The 21722-nt window shown below is 56.1% G+C and overlaps 1 protein-coding gene across 6 annotated transcripts in view; it reads left to right on the top strand.

Moving 5' to 3' along the window:
- The window catches only part of PLEKHM1 (pleckstrin homology and RUN domain containing M1), a 172605-nt gene extending 151781 nt beyond the window's left edge, over positions 1-20824 (top strand). For 2 of the 6 annotated variants that reach the window (XM_042917407.1, XM_042917408.1), the window contains exons 6-12: positions 1913-2183; positions 4915-5835; positions 8136-8281; positions 11916-12109; positions 17223-17286; positions 17772-17929; positions 18237-18667. In XM_042917407.1, the coding sequence (XP_042773341.1) occupies positions 1913-2183; positions 4915-5835; positions 8136-8281; positions 11916-12109; positions 17223-17286; positions 17772-17929; positions 18237-18618 (2136 nt within the window). In that variant the 3' untranslated portion in view covers positions 18619-18667. Of the gene's footprint in view, positions 1-1912; positions 2184-4914; positions 5836-8135; positions 8282-11915; positions 12110-17222; positions 17287-17742; positions 17930-18236; positions 18668-18779 lie in introns of those variants that run through there. The other 4 variants (XM_042917410.1, XM_042917409.1, XM_042917411.1 and 1 more) reach the window with 4 other exon arrangements.
- Positions 20825-21722: the final 898 nt, after the last annotated feature.

The following is a 21722-nucleotide window of genomic DNA, read 5'->3' as shown; positions in this document are numbered from 1 at the left end:
AACTGTCCAAACCAATCCCTCTAGGGCAGCCTCAGCCTTACTCCCCTTCCGCGTCTACGGGAGCAGAGAGGGCAGTCTCATTTAGGGGGTGGAAATAGCAACTTCAGAGTGAGGTTGGTGACACTTAACAAAATAGCTGGGCTGGACCCACCTCTCGTGTGAGTCACTTCCTCTGTGTAGACAGCCACTTAGGGCAGTCCAGCCAGCTTTCTTCTTGCCTCTGCTCATCCATGCTTAGGCACAGAAAGGCAGGGAGTGCTTGAAATGGGGGAGGCGGGAAGCTAAAATCCCTTCCCACAATTCTGTGACCCCAGACCCACCCCACTTGTCCCACTGGTGAGCAGCTTCAGTCTCAGACAGCAACAGAAGGGGTCCTGGGTCCTGCTCACCCATGCCTCCCTCATCTCAAACCCTATAAGCAGGGCTGACAAACTGTAGTCCTTCAATAACTGGTGCCGGGATGATGGGATGTCCACCTGCGACAAAATAAAGGTAGACCCCTTCCTCACACCATACACAAGAATTAACTCAAAATCATTGGGAGACTTAGGGGAGCCTGGGTGGGGTGGCTCAGTCGGTGAAGCCTCCGACTTCGGTTCAGATCATGGTTCGTGAATTTGAGCCCCACGTCGGGCTCTGTGCTGACAGCTCAGAGCCCGGAGCCTGCTTCGGATTCTGTGTCTCCCTCTCTCTCTCTCTCTCTGCCCCCCCCCCCACTCGCTCGCTGTCTCTCTCAAAAATAAATAAACATTAAAAAAATTTTTTTAATAGGCAAAGAATTCGAATAGACATTTCTCCAAAGAAGATCTACTGATGTCCACTGAGCACATGAAAAGATGCTTGGTGTCATTGTCCTTAGACACTGGGGAAATTGCACACCTAAACCACAAGACGGTACTTCACACACGTGAGGATGGCTATAATCAAACAGATAATAAAAACGTCGGAAAGGATGTGGAGAAATTGGAATCCCCATATGTGGTGGGAATGTAAAATGGTGTAGTCACTTAGGGAAAGAGTTTGGAAATTCCTCAGAAAGTTAGGCATAGTTACCAATGGCCCATCAGTTGCACTCACAGACGTGTACCCAAGGGAACGGAAAACATACATCCACACAGAAATGGTTACGTGAATGTTCATGGCAGCATTATTCATAATTGCCCCAAAGCAGAAACAACCCAGATGCCCATCAGCTGATGAGCGGACAGACCAAATATGCTACATCCATACCTTGCAATACTAGTTAGTAATAAATACTGATGCCTGCTACAACATGGATGGACCTAGAAAACCTGATGTTCAGAGAGAAGGCAGACACAAAGACCACATTTATAAGATTCCTTTTATATTGGGGCACCTTGGTGGCTCAGTTTAGCGTTCAACTCTTGATTTTGGCTCCGGTCATGATCCCAGGTTCGTGAGATTGAGCCCCACGTCAGGCTCCACACTGAGTGTCGAGCCTGCTTAGGATTCTGTCTCTCTCTTTCTCTGCCTGTCTGTCCCCCTCCCCTGCTCATGCTGTCTCCCCCACACACACCCCGAAATAAATAAATATACATACAAATGAATAAAAAGACAAACCATAAATGAAGATTCTGTTTATGTAAACAGAATGGACAGATCTCTAGAAACAGAAAGTACATTAGTGGTGGCCTAGAACTGGAGCGGTTGAGGGGAAATGGGAACTGACCGCTCCCGAGCACGGGGTTTCTTTCTGGAGGAATGAAAATGTCCTGAACTTCGTGGTGCTGGTTGCACAACTCCGTGAATACACTGAAACTATTCAGTCGTGCGCTCTAAATGGGTTCCTTTGATGATCGGTGAATTGTGTCTTCATCAAGATGTCTGTAAAACAAAACAAACACACAAAAACCTTCAAACACCACCTATGTCTTCCCTCCCTTCCCACTAGAAGAGCAGGAGCTGGATTTCAGAGGATGACTTCTACCGGCCTCCCCAGGAGCCGCCCGCAGAGAGCCCTTCAGAACCCTCCGTGGCTTCTTCCGGAGGGACTCCGGAGTCCCAGTCTGGGGTCCTCCGGCATTTTTCTCAGGGGCCAAGGAAAAGCCACTCCACGGGGGCCTTAGACCAAGCCTGCGTGCCTTCCCCAGGAGGCCGGCCAAGCAGGGCAGCGGCGGCCCAGGAGCACCAGAACTTCAGGGTGGTGCACCGCAGGCAGATGGGTAGGTGACCGCAGGGTTCCAGTGACCTTGCCGCGGGGACAGTGCCTTTCGGAGAGCAGTGCCAGAGCCCTCTTTTCCATTACCGGTTGGGTAGTGTGTTCTCACGAGCAAAACCTCTTCCCAAAATGTAATCAGGAACACCCTTGCTGACTAATTCAGGGAAGCATTTCAGGAAAAGTGCTATATTTTCTCATAAGAGCTCCACAGTATCATGCCCCCAAACCTGTTTCATATATTGAAATACTGAAACTTTCCCCCCGAAGTCATGTGATTATGCACGACTCTGGGTTCTGCCTGTAGCTCAGAGCAAACCCTGCCTCCGGAAGGCATTTCAGTGCCCCTTCCCAAGACCTCTGTCTTCGATGGTTTGTTTAACAGCTCTGGTGGGGGTGTATCAGCTCTGCCATCTGTTAGCTGTCCTCTGTGCGCTGTTTACAATGAGGCCAGCTCGAGTTCCACACCCTGTGCAATTCTAAAAAGCATTCGGTAACCATAACCGAATTTCTCTACAACCCCCACAAACAGAAAAGTCTGCCCTGGAGCCGGTCTCTTTCTCACTTCATTTTCTGTTTGCCGTGACCCAGCAGACGATTCCGGCCAGGTGCCTAGCTTAGGAGAGCCCTGGTCTCCACACTGGCTTCTTTTAGATTTTTCTTGTAGTCCATATAACCATGCCAGAGAAAGTGTGCCTCATGCCTAGGCCGTCAGGTTCCCTGAAGGGTAGGAAGACCCTATACAATTATTTGAAATCTCCAAGGCTAGTTCAGGCTGCGGGAGAGAGAACTGTGTGTCCTTTGGACCCCCCAGTTGCTGACAGAGCCCTAGGAAACAGGGAGCATAGAGGGGTGTGTGGTGTCCAGGCACACGCTCATTCAGCGGGTATTTATTAAGTATCTGTGCTGTGCCAGGCTGTTCTGGGTGCTGGGGACACAGCAGGAAGCAAAGCAACGTCCCTGTCTTCACAGACTTCTTATATCCTAGTGCAAGAGGCAGGGAAGAAGGGAATTAACAAGTAAATGTATTGTATGGACTGGTGATAATAATTGCTATGGAGAACTTGGGGAGTGCCACGGGGGGGGAGCATACTATTTCATATGGGTGGCCAAGGAAGCCCTCACAGATAAGGTGACATTTGAGGAGATGTGCAGGGAGAGAGGCAGGAAGGCAAGGGCCGACCTGTGTGGCTCAAGCAGGGGAACAGATGCAAAGATCCTGCCATGGGCACGTGCCCAGGAAACCAAGGAGATGGGAAGGGGGTGGTTAGAGATGAGGGCGGAGTGACGGAGGGCCTCGCGGGCCACAGAAGGGACGTTAGCTTTCCCTCCGAGGGAGATGGCAGTCATTACAGGGTTTGGGGCAAAGGGACGTGATCTGACTTCCTTTAAATGGGGAGTCATCCTGTCTCGTATGTTGAAGGACCTCAGGGGAGAGAGACCAGTCAGGCTCTTGCCATAAGCCAGGCCAGGGGTGACAGCCGTCGGAGCCCGTGTGGTAGTGGTCGAGGTGGTGAGAAGCAGAGGGTTCCGGATGTGCCAGCAGGATTCGCTGATGGGCTGCGTGTGTATGTGTGTGACAGAAAGGAAAGGTTTTTAGCCCAAGCAGCTCGAAGGATGCAGTTTGCCATTTATGAGATGAGGGATGTTGGGAGGAAAGCTGGTTTGCAGTGGGAGGGGCAGGAATTGATTTTCGGGCATGTCAATTTTGAGATGCCTATTAGATATCAGCCGTACATGGCGCAGGCGGAGATCTGAACCTGAAGTTCAAGGGCGAGGTTCAGGCTGGAGATAAACGCTGGGGAGTTGTTGGCATAAAGCCCTGAGCGTAGGCACGATCAGGTAGGAGGCGGGTGTCAATGGAGAAGGGGACCCAGGACTGAGCTCTGGGGTGCTCCAATGTTGACATGTCAGGGAGAGGCGGAGGAGTGAGCCCGGGGGACAGAAGAGTGGCCCGTCGTGGCAGAGGAGTACCCAGAGTGGCACCTCAGCAGCCGTGTGAGGGAAGTGTCTCATGAGGGAAGGAGGGTCTCAGCTGTGTCCTGAGATACTGATGGGTCAGGCCAGATTGGCACCAAGGATTAGCCTTGGGATTTGGTGACAAGGAGGGCATGGGGCTTCCCAAGTGCCGTTTCAGTGGAAGGAGGGGACAAAAACCTGACTGGAGCAGATTCAAGATGGAACGGGAGCAGGGGAACCAGAGACAGTTGTGACACCTCCTCGAGGTTTTCTGTAAAGGGGACAGAGGAACAGGGTGGTAATTAGAGATGTGAGTGCCATCAAGAAAGCTATTTTTAAAGATGGCAGAAATAACAGTGTGTTTGTGTGCTGGTGGGAACGAGCCAGGAGGGAAGGGAGAAAGCAGTGACACGGTGGGGGGGGGGGGGGGGGGGGGCTGCTGGAGAGACGTCCCTGTCCTTGAGTGGGCGGTGGGGAGGGGTCCCCTGTGCAGACGGGGGAGTTGGCCTCAGACTGAGCCGGAAGTTCATCCCCGGTGACAAGGGGGAAGTCTGAGTGTGGGTACAGATGCCATAGTGAGGGCTCTGTGGAGGTAATTTTTTTTAGTCCTTTTTTTTTTTTCTCAGTAAAATTCAGGAACAAGGTCAACAGCTGAGGGTGCGGATGGGATGAAGGCACTCCTAAAGCGTTCTTGCGGCAGCCCCTGTCCCCACCCGCTGCAGGGCCTCGGGAGGTAGAGGCTTGGCCCTGCCGTCTAAAGTGCCTCTTTCTGCCCCCAGGACTGTCCAACCCATTCCGGGGTCTCATGAAGCTGGGCACCGTGGAGCGGCGGGGGGCGATGGGCATCTGGAAGGAACTCTTCTGCGAGCTCTCCCCTCTGGAGTTCCGCCTCTACCTGAACACCGAGGAACGCACCTGCGTGGAGAACTGCTCCCTGCTGCGCTGCGAGGCCGTGGGGCCAGCCCACGGCGACGGCCGCTTCGAGCTGGTCTTCTCTGGCAGGAAGCTGGCCCTGCGGGCCTCCTCCCAGGACGAAGCCGAGGACTGGCTGGACCGGGTGCGGGAGGCCCTACAGAAGTGCCGGCCCCAGCAGGAGGATGAGTGGGTGACCATCCAGTACCCGGAGCAGCCCGAGGACCCCCCAGACGCCCCCCAGGGTGGCCTCCCCTCCCACCCGGACCCACCCACTGAGCCCGAGACTCTCCAGGGCACGCAGTTCTGTTGGTCCTCTGCCCAAGTTCCCGAGCCAGACGCTATTAAAGAATCCCTTCTGTACCTGTACACGGACAGGACCTGGATGCCCTATATTTTTTCCCTATCCTTGGAGTCTCTGAAATGCTTCCGAGTGAGAAACAACGAGAAAATGTTAAGTGACAGCCACGGAGTTGAGACCATCCGAGATATCCTGCCAGACACGAGCCTCGGGGGCCCATCCTTCTTCAAAATCATCACGGCCAAGGCCGTCCTGAAGCTGCAGGCCGGGAATGCTGAGGAGGCCGCCCTGTGGAGGGATCTGGTACGCAAGGTCCTGGCGTCCTACTTGGAGACGGCCGAGGAGGCGGTGACACTGGGCGGGAGTCTGGACGAAAACTGTCAGGAGGTGCTGAAGTTCGCCACGCGGGAGAACGGCTTCCTGCTGCGGTACCTCGTGGCCATCCCCACGGAGAAAGGCCTCGACTCCCAGGGCTGCTTCTGTGCAGGTGCCCCCTTGCTGTCCCGCCACCCCCAGCCTGCCCGCCTCACTCTGCCTCGGGTGGGGCTCCCGATTTAGGCTCTCTGCCCTTTCCTGGCTCTCCACGAGCGCCCCCATGCCACCCCGGGGATGTTGCAGCAGACGTAGCCTCTGCTCCTCCCCAGCACCCACCGAGGCCAGCAGCCCTGCCGAGGGTTGGGACCTGTGGGTGCACAGCTCTGCCGGGTGCTGCTCTCTCTGCTCAGGGAGCTCCATCCAGGGAGCTGTGCTCTCCGCCCCCTTCATTATTATATCACCCTATCATTGGATTCTTTTGGAGCAGGGGCACGGCACCCTTCCAGATACTTCTGCATGCTTTCGCAAGTGCACACAGTCTTTTTCACTTAACAAAAATGGGCCCATCCTACTGAATGCTGTGCAATAGAACATTCTCCGGTGGTGAAAATATCCTAGATCTGTGCTGTCTAATATGGTAACTACAAGCCACCTGTGGCCCCTGAGTACTTCAAATGTGGCTAGTGTGACTAAGGAACCAAATTTTCAGTTTAACTTAAAGGTATTTAAATTGAAATGGGCGCCTGTGGCTTGTGGCCACCGTACGGGCCAGCACAGCTGTATATATTGTTCTGCAACTTGGTTTTGTTCTACCGAGGAGTGTATTGTGGATATTATTCTACGTCAGTCCATCTGCCGTATCATTACTGTCCTCAAGTCCGATTCTTCTGTGTGGGACCACCGGGCCAGCTGCTTTATTTGGATTATTTAATTTAGTCCTAACAATAACCTGTCCTGTGGTGGAGCCAGATGATGACCTTGACGGTCCTAGAGCCTCGCTCTGGCCGTGTCCCCGCAGGGCCTCTCCACCCCATTGCTTTTCAAGGCTGTGAGATATTCCATGGCTCCCGTTCCATTTTTAGCTCTTCTCCCGGACCCAGACCCCTGTTTCCATCACCTTCGGTTCTCCAGGGGGCTGTGAGGATCTTGCCCTGCCGCAGGGTGCCCTAGCAGGAGACGCGGTGCAGGTGGTTTGAGGACCATCCTGTTGGCTGGAGCCTGTGGGACCGGAGGGGAGAGTCTGCTTCGGGCATCCGGAAGGAAGTGGTCTGCGGTTTTCTTCCTGCAGAAGACATTTTCAAGTCCCTGCTCGCTCCCTCCTCACACCCGCCAACCCCTAACACTCACGCTCTGCACTTTCCGCCTGTGGGTGTTGGGCTCGGGGAGGAGGCCAGGCCCCCCAGGGCTGGTGAGGAGGGTCCCCCAGTGGGTGTGAATGCTGGCAGGGGGCGGCTCTCACTGTGCCTCTCACCTGCCAGCCCTCAGGCCGAGACTGAATCTGGGGGCTTGGGCTTCCTTCCTGCTGCAGGCGTGGCTTTGTGGCCGGGTGGATGCCCACCGCCGGCATCTGGCTGTATTGCATGGTTCACGGGGCACTTTCAAAGCCTCATCTCATTTAAACTTGGTCATCACCCCCACAGGAGAGCAAGGAGCAGCTGAATTTTATAGATACTGAAATGGAACCTCGTAAAACCTCGGCGAAGGTTAGGATGAGGCAGCTATTAGGCAGAAGAGCCAGCCCTTCTAGTCCCAAGGCCAGAGGGCCTCTTTCCCCTGGCCCTGTGGGAGGCAGGCATGTGCTCAGGATCTGAGCCCCACTCTGACTCTCACTGCCCGCCGCTGTGGAGGGACCTCCAGCAGAGGAGCTGAAGCCGGACCCTGCACCACTGTCTTGAGATGTCCGGCCTCTCTGACTCCAAGCTGGCCCAGGCAGCGTCCAGACGGTCCTGCCTCCGGTTGGCCTCCCCACCTACTCTCTGCCTGTCGGCTGGCCCCATGTCCCCAGCTCCTACCCTGCTTGCTGAGGCGCTGACTTGGTTGCTTCCGTTTCTGGGCCCCAGTGGAGGGGTGGGCCTACGGGAGGTTGGCATTGGTGAGCAAGCAGTGGGAACATTGAACACAGGCAGCTAGGTAGAAGAGGATGTGGGCTCTAACACCAACCCAACCCAAATCCGATTACCGGCTCTGCCACTTAATCGTCCTGTGACTGGGCAGGTCTCCTGACCTCTCTGTGCACCGACTGCTTCGGCTGCAAAATGACAGCAATAATTGTTAACAGTGTTTTGTCGTAAAGACTAAGTAATGGGGTTGTTTCTCAGCGGTGGGCATGTGAGTGACGGTTGTTTGATCTTTGTGTCCTCCTTTTATGTCTGCCCCTTCCTTAAATAGCAGGTCCTTCTGCCTAGGAGCTTCTGCGTTGTCCCCAGACTCTGGCCCCGCCACTGCTCACTCTCCTGCCGTCCCTCTCCCCAGGCTGCTCCCGGCAGATTGGCTTCTCGTTTGTACGACCCAAGCTTTGTGCCTTCTCTGGCCTCTATTACTGCGACATCTGCCACCAAGACGATGCCTCGGTGATTCCGGCCAGGATCATCCACAACTGGGACCTCACCAAGCGCCCGGTAAGCCTTGGGCCCAACCAGTCGTGGCCACACAGGGCTGAGGAGTGACAAAGGAATGGTCGCTCCCCTTTGTTGCTGCTCTTTGTGTGGAGGAGTTTGGCTCTAGGGAATTTAGGGTCACTGGTTCAGGCCCCATGATGGTGGGAGGGCCAACCAAGAAAAAACTGTGCTGCTGGTCTGTAGCCCCTGGGCAGAACTCTGTCAGTGCCTGCCTCGTTCCTCAGGTGGAGGCCTGAGGGTGGTTCTCTGCAGCTCCCATGGCCACGGACAAAAGTGTTTAAGGCACCAGCAACTAGAGAGAGAGAAAGAGAGGGAGAGGAAGAATAGATAAGGAAAGATAGTTAGGATAGATTATATTTCTAGATGGATGGGGGATGGGTGGGTAGATAGTTGTGAATAGATAGATGGGTGGATGGGTTGGTGGGCTGGCCAACTGGCTGTACTTCCCCTTGGGGCAGTCAGCCTTTTCTGTATATTTGTTTACATACATTTGTAAAGTCGGGATCATTCTGGACTCATACTGATTTATAGCAGGCTCTGTCCACTTGGTACCATTTAGTATGATTTAATCTTGAGTACTTTTTTATGTTCACCAAATGCTTTTGAATAAGATGTATTCTAAGATCTTTCTTTTCCTCTTCTCCACCTGAGCTTACCCACTTACCTAGCTATGTTACCATTAGCAAATTATTTAACTTCGGTTTCCTCATCTATAAAGAAGGATTAATAAGTATCTGCCTCAGAGGACATTACAGGAGATGGCACCCGCCAGTCTCTTAGAGCCTCACATCAGTGCCCTTTCTTTCTCCTGAGGCCTGCCACACCTTCAGCCCCTCATTCACTTGGTCAGAGCTTGCCTGGAGGAGCACAAACTTGGCTTTCTCCCAAAGGCACAGATTTCTGCTTAAGACAGACACAGAAGCACAAAGAAGAAGCTATTTGTTTCTCAAGACCCAGGCCTATTGGCCATGCAGTCTTGATGTGTGGATGTGTCGTCAGAGCACAGGGAACATGACTCAGATTCCGTGCCACCCCAGCCTCCACCTTGCTGGGGACCGGAACCCCAAGGACATTAGCTTCACTTTGGCTTTTTGTTGGTTACCTTGTCCTCACTCCTGCCGTCAGTGGTAAGTATTTAACTAACTGCATATAGAATATTAAACCTCAGAACCGCCACAGATGCAAATAATTCTTTGGCCATAAAACACACTTGCTATTTACAACATCCGGACAACTTTTTTTTTTTATTTTTTATTTTTTGCATTTATTTATTTTTGAGAGAAAGAGAGAGAGAGAGAGAGAGAGCACGAGTTGGGGAGAAGCAGAGAGAGGGGAAGACACAGAATCCGAAGCAGGCTCTAGACTCTGAGCTGTCAGCACAGAGCCCGACATGGGGCTCAAACCCGTGAACCATAAGATCATGACCTGAGCCGAAGTCAGACGCTTAACCCACTGAGCCACCCAGGCGCCCCAACATCCGGACACTTGTTAAGCCATCTTCCCATTCATTGCTGTAATCCTTGTGCCACTTCCTTTTCCCAGCTAGAAAATTACGGTACTTTTCTCGGCATAGCTGAGATCAGGAAATACCCAGCGCTCATTCTTGCTCTCTCAAAGATCCCTGGCCTACGCAAGAATGGGAAAATTCGAAATACAAAGTGGCTGGCTCACGGGTTAAGGGCCTTATTGTTCGCTGTTACCACCGGCTGACCCACTTGTACGAGGCCTGGCTGGCACTTGGCAGGACGTCAGCCCGGGACTGGGGCTGCTCTCTTGACTGTCTCCGGCAAGCCCACAGGACAAGAGCAGTCCCTGGGGAGCAGGAAGCTCCTGCCCGTCCGTCCGTCCGTCCGTCCGTCCGCAGCACTTGGCAGCTTTCAGCACACATTCCTGTGTATTATTTCATCTGAGCCTCGCCCAAGGCCTAAAGCTGTCGTGGGAAGGGCTGGGCCAGGACAGAGAAGAGCAGTCTGAGCAGCCACCAGGGCTTTGCTGCTGGGCTGCTTGTTGGCTCGGGGGCTGTCACCTCAGGGCCCTAGGAAGTGGGAAGAGGAGTTGTCTATTGCTGCGGGAGGCAAGAGATAGCAGTGGGGCTGGGTGACGGGGCCAGAGGCTCCCAAGCCCCCAGTGTGACAGTCTCCTGAGGGCCCTGGTACATTCCTAACGCTTCGGGGGACAGCTGGGCTGCGCAGGCACTCAGGGTCTGAAGGCAGCTCCCATTACTGAGGATATGCTAGGTGCCAGGAGCTTACATTATTATTGTTTTAATTTTTTAACATTTTTTAAGTTTATCTCTTTATTTTTGAGAGAGAGAGAGAGAGAACACACACAAAGGGGGGAGGGACTGGGAGAGAGGGAGACACAGAATCTGAAACAGACTCCAGGCTCCGAGCTGTCAGCACAAAGCCCAACGCAGGGCTCGAACTCACGAACCTGGAGAGCATGACCTGAGCCGAAGTCGGACGCTTAACCGACTGAGCCACCCAGGCGCCCCTGCATTATTATTATTATTATTTTAACCTAAACTCAAAATAATTCCGTAAGAGATGCTTTTCTTTTCCCCACTTTATAGACAAGGAAACTGAGTCACAGAGGTCCTGAATAAGTGTCACAAGGTCCTACTGGTAGGCAGTGGTAGAGCCAGGATTCGAATTCGATTCTGACTTGAAAGCCCGACTCCTAACCACTGCATGGTAGTTGATGGTGGAGACCATCTCAGGTCCTCCGGCCTTCTTATTACACCAAGGAGGAGACTGAAGGGGAGAGAAGCTTCTTGTTAATGAGGCAGCCAAGTGGTGCAGAGACAACACCTCAGTTTAGACCTGGGCTCTGCTTTCTGCAGGTAGATTGGATAAGCCACTTTAGCTTCTCTGAGCCTCCATTTACTCATCTGTAAAATGGGGGTGGTGACACCTCCCCCATTGAATTGTCATCAGCCTGAAGAAAGGATATGGTTGAGATCCGCAGCCCACCATCGGGCAAATAGTAGGCGCTCAGTAACCGGCTTTGGCATTAGGGTCAGGGCCGAGGGTAGAACCTGTAACACCCTGTCAGTGGGAGAGGCTGGGATTGATCGCTCCCCTCCACACGGGGACTTGGGGGAGCCCTGGCTGGTGCTGCTGGCCAGAGCTTGGGGCGGGGGCGCTCGGGAAACCTTGTTAAGCTGTGTCTGATCTGTAGTTTCCTGTGGCTGGAGCCTGACTCAGACAGTCACCTGGTTCCTGAGTCGGCGCTGGGGCAGTGCCTGTTTCTGTTAGGCAGGAAAATGGGGGCTGGGAAGACAGGAAATAGTGGGAAGGATCTGTAGGCCCAGGGGGAGAGGGGCATTGACCCAATGTGGCCGGGGAGGGACCGCAGCTGGTGCCTGGGAGGGAGAGTAGGTTTGGGAGTTAGGGCAACTGGGTTCAGATCTTGACTTTTATGAGCTGTGGACCTAGGCCCGGTCACTTCATCTCTGGTCCTCCGTTTCCTCATCTCTATAATGAAGATGGCACCGCTTCCCTTGGACGGTGGTGGCAGGGTGGGTGAGTGGGTGGGCAATACTGTGCCTGTCGCAGAGATGCTCACCGAACAGCCATTCTGTCCCCCCCCCCCCCCCCCACCCGCCGCCATCTGCCGTCTGGTGGTGTCCCAGATCTGCCGGCAGGCTCTGAAGTTCCTGACGCAGATCCGGGCCCAGCCCCTCATCAACCTGCAGCTGGTGAATGCGTCGCTGTACGAGCATGTGGAGCAGATGCGCCTCGTCCGGAGGAGACGGGAGCAGCTGAAGCTTCTGGGGGATTACCTGGGCCTGTGCCGAAGTGGGGCCCTGAAGGAGCTGAGCAAGAGGTGAGCATCCCGGACACACACACACACACACACACACACACACACACACATGCAGCTAGTGCCCGCCCAAGACGCCCCCTTAGGAAAAATGCCAGGGCCGAGCAGAAATCACCTTCCCACTAGGTTGGGGAAATTGCCGCAAGCTTTGGGAGTGGTTTTTATTTGTTCATGTATTCATTCATTTACTCATTCATCTAACAGTTATTTACTGAGAACATACCAAGTGCTCAGCACTGAGCCAGCTTTGTGAGCTCCACACTGAGCAAGGTAGACCCGGGTCCTACCCTCTCACGGGGAAGGCAGATGAGTAAGCCTAGAGCTACAACAGCCTAGAGGGAGCTAGAAGGGAGGCAGGACGCCTGGAAGTACAGAGGTGAGCCCTCTAATCCGGAGTGGAGGAGGGCAGAGCCGGGAAGACTTCCTGGAGGAATGTACATATAAGATGAGCCTTGGAGAATGAGTCAGAGTTAGAAAGGGGAAGACTCAGGAAAGAGTGTTACAGATGGAAGGAACGGTGCGCTCAGGCCCTGAATGAAGGCCCCATACGAGGGAAGAACAGACAAAGCTCCGGGGCATGCAAGGAGGGAAGGGGGCATGTTGTGAGAAGGCTGGGCAGTGTTGTCCTGGCACCCCCCCCCCCCAGTCTCCCATTCGTGGCTGTTCTGCTGCCGTCCGGCATGGCATCCCTCCCAGAATCCTCAGAAGAGGGCAAGGTTAGGGTGGGACCCTCAGGATGCCCTTGAAGAAGCTTCTGGGCCCCCAGCACTCGGGGGCCTGCTTAGGATTGAGAGGTGATGCTGTGCTTGAGTATGAGCTTGGGGCCTTCCTGTGCCCATCGTGAACGCCTCCTAGCCCAGGCTGCGGCCTTCTTGGGGCTGTGCTGGTGGGGGAGCTGGTGCCTACTGTCCAGTTGGGCTTTGTTGCTGGGTTTCTGGGGACTTGGGAGTCACAAGTTTCTGGGCTCACAGTCCCCCTCCTCCCCGCCCCCAGCCACAGTTCCGCACTGGGCTGGCCCAGAGACCACCTCTCTGATAGGTTGCAGCTCCTTGGTCCTGGCTACTGATCTCCCAGGGCCAATCCTGCCTGGCTGCTTGGAGCCTGGGCAGTGCCAGTACAGACCTCTGGGGATCTCAAGGAGCGAGCTGCTGCAGGGGAGAGGCTGGCTCCTCATAGGCTCCCAGAGCAGCCAGCTGAGCCCTGGTCTCCACAGGACCAGAAAGCCCCCTGGGTGCCACCATGAGGGACCCTAGCAGGCTGCCTCCCCGGGAGGCCTTGCTTGTCTCAATCATCAGCTGGGTGCCTGGGTCTTCACTCACTGCCCTCCTTTCTGAGATTCTAGGCCTCAGGGCTCCAGAGAACCTGCCCTCCAGACCCCCTGACCAGGGTGGTGAAATCTCCCTGTCGTCACCCTCCCCAGTCAAGGGGATCTTCCACAGACCTGAGCAGACCAGGTGCCTACAGGGTGCGTCCCAGTCACTGGCCTCGCCTGTCTGCACCCTGCTCAGATTGTTTGGTCATCGGCCTTACTGACCTGTCTGGGCTGACCTGCTGGGCGGCCTGCCTCTTTCTCTCTGGCCTTGTTGTTCCCATCCTTGGGTAGCAGCACCGCATACCTACTGTGCAGCCTACCAGCCTTCAAGAGAGCAAGGCCACACCAATAGAAGCAACGTGGGGCAGGGGAAAGAGCTCAGGAGCAGACTCTGCCCGGCCTCAGACTTGCTGTATGACTCAGAGAGGTTGCTTCACTTCTCTGAGCCTCATCCTTCTTGTTTATAAAATGGGCCAGTAATCCCTGTGCTCATGCGACCTTCTGGAGTTGTGGTGAGGGCCCCGTGAGCGACTCAGAGTCTGGGGAAGGGCACAGGCAGACAGACGGCCCGGGGTCAGCATGGCTTGTGCTGTGAGGGAAAGCGCCTGGCCCCAGCCTTGTGAAAGCCAAAGGGCCAAGAAAGTTCCCAGAGAGGGGATGGCATCTGAGCTGAGGATTTGTAGTGTTCTGCTCTTTAAAAAAAAAAAAAAAAAAAAAAAATATATATATATATATATATATATATATATGTGTGTGTGTGTGTGTGTGTGTGTGTGTGTATATTATATATAATATATATATATATATTATATAATATATATATATATAATATATATATGTATATATTTCTTTACAAAGTTGGTCAGTACTCAAACAGTATAAAAGAATTAAGCAGGAAGTTGGGATCACTCCTCCAATCCCACCGCAGTCAGTACCGTTAGGCTCTGCTTCCAGAGCTCTGTCCTTACACGCAGGAAAAGAGTTGCCTCAACGCAAACAGCATGTACATAGTGAACTGGGATTTTGCAAAAGAACCAAGGAGAAGAAAGGGGGAGGGATGGCCTAGGTTTCCTGGCTTAAGGGGGCCTGTGATGTGGAGAAGGGCGGGAGTGTGGCTCACTGGGACCCGTGAGGGGCTCCGTGCAGCTGGATTGCAGGTGCAGGGGCCAGACCCCGAAGGTCCTGGGCACCACACCAGATTTGGATTTATCTGCTCTGGGGTTTAGAAAAGGCCAGCTTGGCAGCAGTGGGGCGCAGGGGCTGGCGCAGTAATTAGCCCAGGGAGGTGTGGAGGCCTGGCCTGGGTCCGCCAGAGTGGAGGCTGAGGACCCGAATGGTTGAGAAGGAAGGGCAGGTCTCGAGTGTGAGTAAAGTCAGGGAAGAGTTCCCCTTCGCTAGCGGCAGCCCTCCGGCTGGGCTGGGCGCTCTGAGAGAAAGGCATCCTCCGATGGGGGATGGGCCTGGACGCATCTCCAGGGGCCAGAGAAGCCCCAGGGCACCTTCCCCGCCCTTGGGAAGGAGCCATCACAGAAACGCCCTGGAGGGGTGGGGAGAGGAGGTTCCTGAGTTCAGAGGAGTCCCCCAGCCTGGGCCTGGAACCCAGCTGTGCCAGCCTTCCCCGCGCCCTTTCCTACCCCATCACTGCTTGCAGGAGTGAAGGGGCAACCTTGCCTCTGTCTTCCAGTGTCCTCCGGAGAGCCCTGTGGATCTCTCTGACCCCTTCCCAGGCAGTCCTCCTCACACCGGAAGAGGACAGAGAGGGGTCTCCTGATTGTGGCGTGGAAAACAGAGGCCCAGAGTGGCTCTGGGGTGTGGATTTCTCTCCTGACGGCCAGGATGAGCAGTGGCGTCTCACCCCCGGGCCAGCGCTTTGTCCCCTCTGGCTCGGGACTGAGCGTTGTGGAGAAATCACTTGCAAGCCTCACGGAGAGTGTGACGGGCCCAGGGCACAGTGGCTTGCAAGGAAGGCCTTGGGCCTGGCTGGTCCCTGGGGCTTCCATGATGGTGGACAGAGGGCAGATAACAGAGATGACTCTCCATCCAGATCAGCCCCACCCTTCCTGCTAGCTCAGGGATAGTCTGCACGCCCCCCCGCCCCCGCCCCCTGCATTTTCCTGGTGATGAATGGCAGCTTGCTGTTCCCAGAAAACTGGAAGTTTACTGGAGAAACCAGCTTGGTGAACGGAGCAGGTGGCCGGCAGTGTCCCCACCCCTGTGGCTGCTTGATGGGACTTGTCATCTCTGCCCCACATGGGGTTCCCCCAGACCACACCTGAGGCCATAGTGTGGAACATGGCAAAGCCCCCACTCCAGACGCCCCAGGGCCTGGCACCCTCCCGCCCCCAGATGTCCTGGGCATCCTGGGGCAAGTTTGTAAGCTTTCCTTAGGCTTGGAGCATTTTCCCCAACCCCAGTACCCACACAGGCGCACACGGCAAAGCCAGGCGGGGGTTGTCCAGGGGGGTTTCTGCAGGTGTTTCCTATCCTTCCCTCAGGATGTAACCCCTAGGATCTCTGCCATTGGTAGGTGGAAAGTAGACCTGTCCTTGTCCTCTGTCTCCCCCACACCCCACCCCACCGTGAAATGGGACCCTGCTGTACTTAGGCCACGTCTCAGTGCCTCTCACGCAGCACTGAAACCGGATGCTTGACTGCCTGTCCCTCAGCTAGACCAGGGGCCACAGGAGGGCACGGACCACGTCCTATGCATTTCTGTCCTCAGCACTGTCCCTGCTTTGTAATGGTGGCAATCATGACCACAGCTGACACCCACAGGCCTTCGCCGGGTGGGTAAGGATGTGAGCTCGGGAGCCAGGCTGCTGCGTTCAAGCTCCAGCTTTGCCACACACAAGCTGCGTGACCACAGGCATGTTGTTTAACCTCTCTGTGCCTCCATTTCGTCGTCTTCTCAAAGTGGGGATTCGGGTAGTAGCAACCTCACAGGATTACTGTGAGGCTAAAACAGGTTAATGGACATAAGACGTGGTAGCTTTCCTCCTCCTCCTCCTCCTCCTCCTCCTCCTCCTCCTCCTCATTAGTGACATTTTTTAATCCCTTCAAATTGTTTTGAAAAACATTTTTGCTTTATTGAAGTGTAAGTGACAAAATTATAAGATGTTTATTTTTTTTTTAACGTTTATTTATTTTGGAGACAGAGACAGAGCATGAGAGGGGGAGGGGCAGAGAGAGAGGGAGACACAGAATCTGAAGCTCCAGGCTCTGAGCTGTCAGCACAGAGCCCGACACGGGGCTCGCACCCACGGACCCCGAGATCATGACCTGAGCCGAAGTCGGGCGCTTAACCGACTGAGCCACCCAGGCGCCCCTATAAGATGTTTAAAGCGTACGTCACGATGCTGTGATACATGTATACGTTGCGACAGGACTCCTCCCCTCCGGGGAGGGATCCATCAGCTCATCCATCGGCTCGCTACATGTATACACGTGCACGTTTGGCGAGAGCATTTAAGTTGTACCGTCTTCGCAAATTTCAGTTACACAACACAGTGTTATCAACTGTGGCTGAGAATTACTCAGCGTTCACTGTGCCAAATGCTTTACATAAAGGAATCCTCAGAACAGCTCCACTGCTCAGGTGAGGAAACTTGAGGCTCGGCGAGGTTAAGTGATCTGCCCAAGGTCACCTGGAAGACCAAGTCCCCAACCCAGGCGGCCGACTGTGCTCTTAGGCACCGCCCTGGCCAGGTGTTCACACCCGGTGAGCAGCTGAAGGAATGAAAACAAACACGGGTTGGCCCGGATCATGGAAACCCTTATAAGGAACCTCTTATGTTTTCTTTGAAGGCTCGGCCACAGGAATTACCTCTTGGAGTCTCCCCACAAGTACAGTGTCGCTGACCTCCAGCAGGTGAGAACGCCCTTCCCGGCCCCCAGACCCCTCTAGAGAGCCCTCATTCATGGGAAATCAGCAAGGAGGACGGGGGAGGGAGGCTGCAGCTTTTCGGTACCTCAGGCTCCGTGTCTTGCTTGTCCCACGCTCCCGGGGCGATGACTGAGCGCCAGCCCCCCGCTGTAAGCAGGCACTCCAGCAAAGCCCAGGTCACAGGGGTGACAGCTGGGGACATTCCTTTCCTCGAGGGAGGGTACTGCGGATTGGGGTCTCGTCTGTCAAGCCCGTTATCCCCAGCGACCTCTGCGTACGGGGCTGCTGGACACCTGCGTTGCTCGGCCTGATTCAGGGAGGCTCTTCGGGCCAAGTGCGAAGAAACCTCCCTTGGGGTCGGAAATCTTCAGGCAGGGGGCCAGGAGCAGCAGCGGGCCACCTTTTACACATGGCCTCAGTCTCAGCACAGCTGCCCGAAAGGCCTGGCGGCCTGACCTTGCCCTCCACAGATCGCGGACGGGGCGTACGAAGGGTTCCTCGATGCCCTGATCGGATTCGCCTCCCAGCACGTCTACCACTGCGACCTGTGCACCCAGCGTGGCTTCATCTGCCAGATCTGCCACCACCACGACATCATCTTCCCCTTCGAGTTTGACACCACCGTCAGGTATGCGGGACACCCAGCCGCCCCCCCCCCCCCCCCCAGTCCCCCAGCTGGCCCCAGCGTGCCAGAGAGGCAGGCCCGGCACCATTGTGCAGCAGCACACTGAACGCCCCCCGGCTGTGCCAGTGCCACGGGGCGGTGAGGTTGTCTAGAACAGCCGACGCCCTGGGCAGTCACAGCCAGCCCCAGTCCAGCTCCGGGGACAAGAGAGCCCTCACGGGGCCCTACCCTAGACCAGGGAAGCTGTCTTCCTAGAGAAGAGGTGACTTGCTGCCTCTTTGAGTGAGGGTCTCGGTGTTGTCATCTACAGACGGACCGAGGAGGGACTGAATGAGTCACTGCCCTGGAGTGGTGGCACAGGCCGGGCACAAAGTGGGCGCCTGGCGGCTGGTGCCTGCCTGGCTCTCTGCTGCGGTAATCATCGTTCCTATCCCGTTACCGCTCCTGATCAGAGGCCTCTAAGTGGGAAGAGTCACCCACCAAACCTCCATTCCGGCCCACACGGGAGTGGAAAACTGAACGGGTGGGAGCATCCATTTTCAGTAGGCGTCTCCTGGCCCAGATTCAACCCCTGGGCTCAGCTTTTTAAACCGCAGAGTGTTTTCGACGTGGGCAAGAAATCATCCCCTAAGTCTCTAGCGGCCTCTCTGGAACGTGAATTAGAATCGAGAGCGTCCGCGCCTGTGGTGTGACGCGGGGGTGAGCACTGTCTCCAGGCAGCGATCTGGCAGGGGGGACTCGGCGCGGCGCGTCTTGGGGTCCCGAGCGGAACCGCACCCCGCCACGGGTGCTGGTCGGGATGCCGGCCGCCCCCCGGCCCCCTGGCACCAGCAGCGCTCGCGGCTCTCCCCAGGTGCGGCGAGTGCAAGACCGTCTTCCACCAGAGCTGCCAGGCCGTGGTGAAGGGGGGCTGTCCCCGCTGTGCCCGCCGGCGCAAGTACCAAGAACGGAGCGCTCTCCTCTAAGCCGCTGTGCTGTCCCCGGCCGGAGACTGCGGGGCAGCGGCTCGCGGCCAGCCCAGCCGCCTGTGGCATCAGCCTGCATACTCTCGAGGTGTCACAGCCGTGTCCCCTGTCGGGAGGACCCAGATGCGACCGGAGCACGAGCCTACCAGACGAAGCCCTCGAGGATGTCCCCCAGTCCCTCTACCACCCGTCTGCTCCACGAGGTGGGGACGCCATCAGATGCCCCCCCCCGTCCCAGGGGAAGCGGGGAGGGGAGCTTTGCACTAACCAGGCCCCAGCTCACCTCACAGACACGGCACCTCCATCAGGGCTCTTCAAACACTGTGGAAACCACACTTGGGCACGTGCTCAATTCCACATTCCGGATTCAAAAAAGGTCTAGTTTTTTAAGGTGGGTTTTTTCCCTTCATATTTCAATAGAAAATATTTTTTTATTCTTGACCCTACACAAGTCACCCGAGAAATCCAGACATTCTCATGCGGAGCAAACACGTGGGAACATTTGGCCTGCGGGCCAAAGGCGGGTGGCTGGGCGGGCAGGCCGCCGCTGGGCCAGAGCCTGTCGGCTCTACGGGTGCCTTTCCTTCACCCGCGCCCGACACTGCTGCCCACGGCTCGAATACGACGTGCCAAACCGCCCAGGGGCTGTCGGGGTCGGTCCCGATGACCACCCTCTTCCTCTCCCTCGCCTCTTTTCGCCCTGCCCTGCCCTCCTCTCCTGAAAAGCCCGTCACCTCTCTCCGCGCCAGAGCCCCCTGGCTCCGCCATAGCCCGGGCTCTCGGTCCCCGCGGGAGAAGGGAGTGACTCGGAACCAGCACTGTGAGCACTTTGAGCCCTCGCTTGGTCCAGGGCCAGGTCATCATCTTGCCCACCCCTCAGCCCCGTGCCCTCCTCACCTACTGCGGACCCAAAGCCAGACGGGCGGGCTGATGCAGACACACTCTCAGGGGGACACCCCCCGCCCCCCACCGCCTGACTGACCCCTGCTGGGACAGAGGAAGGCGGGGCCCACAGAGAGGACAGTGAGCCCAGGCCAGCCTTGGGCACCGTGGAGCGGTGACCACTGTCCTCCCAGGAAGAGTGCCAGCCGTGCTGCGGCGATGTGTGGGGGCGGCCGCCTCGTGGGAGGGATGCCTAGCCTCAGTTTACAAAGCCATGAATTCACAAAGCTTTGCTGGACTGGCCCGGAGGGGGCGCCGCCAGAGACTAGAGAATTTCCCCGGAGCACGATTGCCTTTTGAAGGGGTGTGGGGCAGAGTGCGAGCCTGGAATGGTTTTCAAAGTGATGTTTAGACCCTGTGGTTTGGGAGCGATTCCCCTGCTGCCTTCCCCCATCTCTCCTGGACCCATCGTCCCCCTGGCCCCCAGGCCTGGGCCCTCTGGCCGTCCTGTCAGCTCTCGGCTTGGATTGGGGGCCTCAGGTGGAGACTGCCTTTCACTGTCAAGAGATGAATCTACTCCCACCTCTCCCCTGGGGTGATTCGGCTGCTGAGTCACCTGCCCAGCCCTGTGGAGCTGGATAAGTTGTGCAATAGGAGAGAGGAGGTGGTAGGCAGGTGGGGGAGGGGGCTGCCACACAGCCTGTCTGTCCCCTGTCACGGAAACAGTACGCACCTATGCCCGGCACACCAAAGCCTCCTAAATGGGGAAGCGGATCCCTATCCTCAGCCCGCACCCCCACAGCCAGCATTAATGCCCCACCGCAGACCCAGCGCGGCCGGCCAGAGCCGCAGATGCCCCAGATCCCCCAAGTGGCCCAGAGCCGGCCTGGGACGGCAGGTGGTGCCGCCCAGGCCGGGCCTCATCTCAGGCCCGTGAGAACAGTGTGCGCACCAGAAGGTGCCCTAGGAGGCAACAGGAGTGAGGCCCCAGAGGAGCTCGCTTAGGCTGTGTGGGGCCTGTGCCCCACCCCCCACCTCCTCCCCCTCCACCCCCCCCCCCACCCCCCCCCCAGGGACTAGCAGCATTAACTACAACTCACCCTCTCCCCAGTACCAGAAAGCTGCTGATGCTTCCGGATGAGTTGACTCTTACCCTCTCACCTCCAATGGAAAGCTGATGTGAACCTCAGTGGTGCCCACACTATTTTTAAAACGCCATTTTATGCAATAAACTGTTTTATAGTGAGGCGCGCTGGCCCCGAACGGCGCTTTGCAATGTACTGAAGGAACTGCTGCTGTGTGATTTTTGAATGATTTTGCAGTAAAGACCTGATCTTTCTCACCTCTGGTCTCGCTTCTGAATCCCGACGCTGCCAGTGGTTGGGAGGAAACCACCAGCCATCCTGCCGTCTGATGCCCCCGCCCCCACCGACTCTCATTAGTCCCTGGGCACACAGGAGGCCTGGAGAGGGGTGGCCGGCGGTAAACATTGTGCACCAGAAGTGGGCATGCAGGGGAGGAGGGGTGACCGTGTTCAGTCTGTCCCCCTCCCACTAGGAGTCAGAGTCTGTGGCAGGGAGAGGGGGATAGCATCTCAGGGCCTTTGGGTAGATTTACCCACCTACACCGATGGCTGAAATGCCACCACAACGACTTCTTCCCTGTGCCTGTCCACCGATCCCCGACACTGGAACGTGAGAAATCTCGGGACCGTGTCCCACTGGGTTATCCAAAGCCAGAGAAGGGGCTCAGGGAGGGAAGGCTGAGGAGGGCCAGAATCAGGGCTCATGGCTTTTAGGGCTCCAAGGGGACTTTACTTGGCTGCTCCCTTCCTCTGAAGTTCCAGGAAAAGCCCACCACTGCCCATCGTAAGGACAGAAGAAGGAAACACGCGTTCCAGGGAAATCAGGTTGCAGGAAAGTGGGACTGAAACACATTTGGCCCTAAGG

This window comes from Panthera leo, chromosome E1, assembly GCF_018350215.1.
Source record: "Panthera leo isolate Ple1 chromosome E1, P.leo_Ple1_pat1.1, whole genome shotgun sequence".
Taxonomy (NCBI): Eukaryota; Metazoa; Chordata; class Mammalia; order Carnivora; family Felidae; genus Panthera; species Panthera leo.
This window is presented reverse-complemented; position numbering and strand designations above follow the sequence as displayed.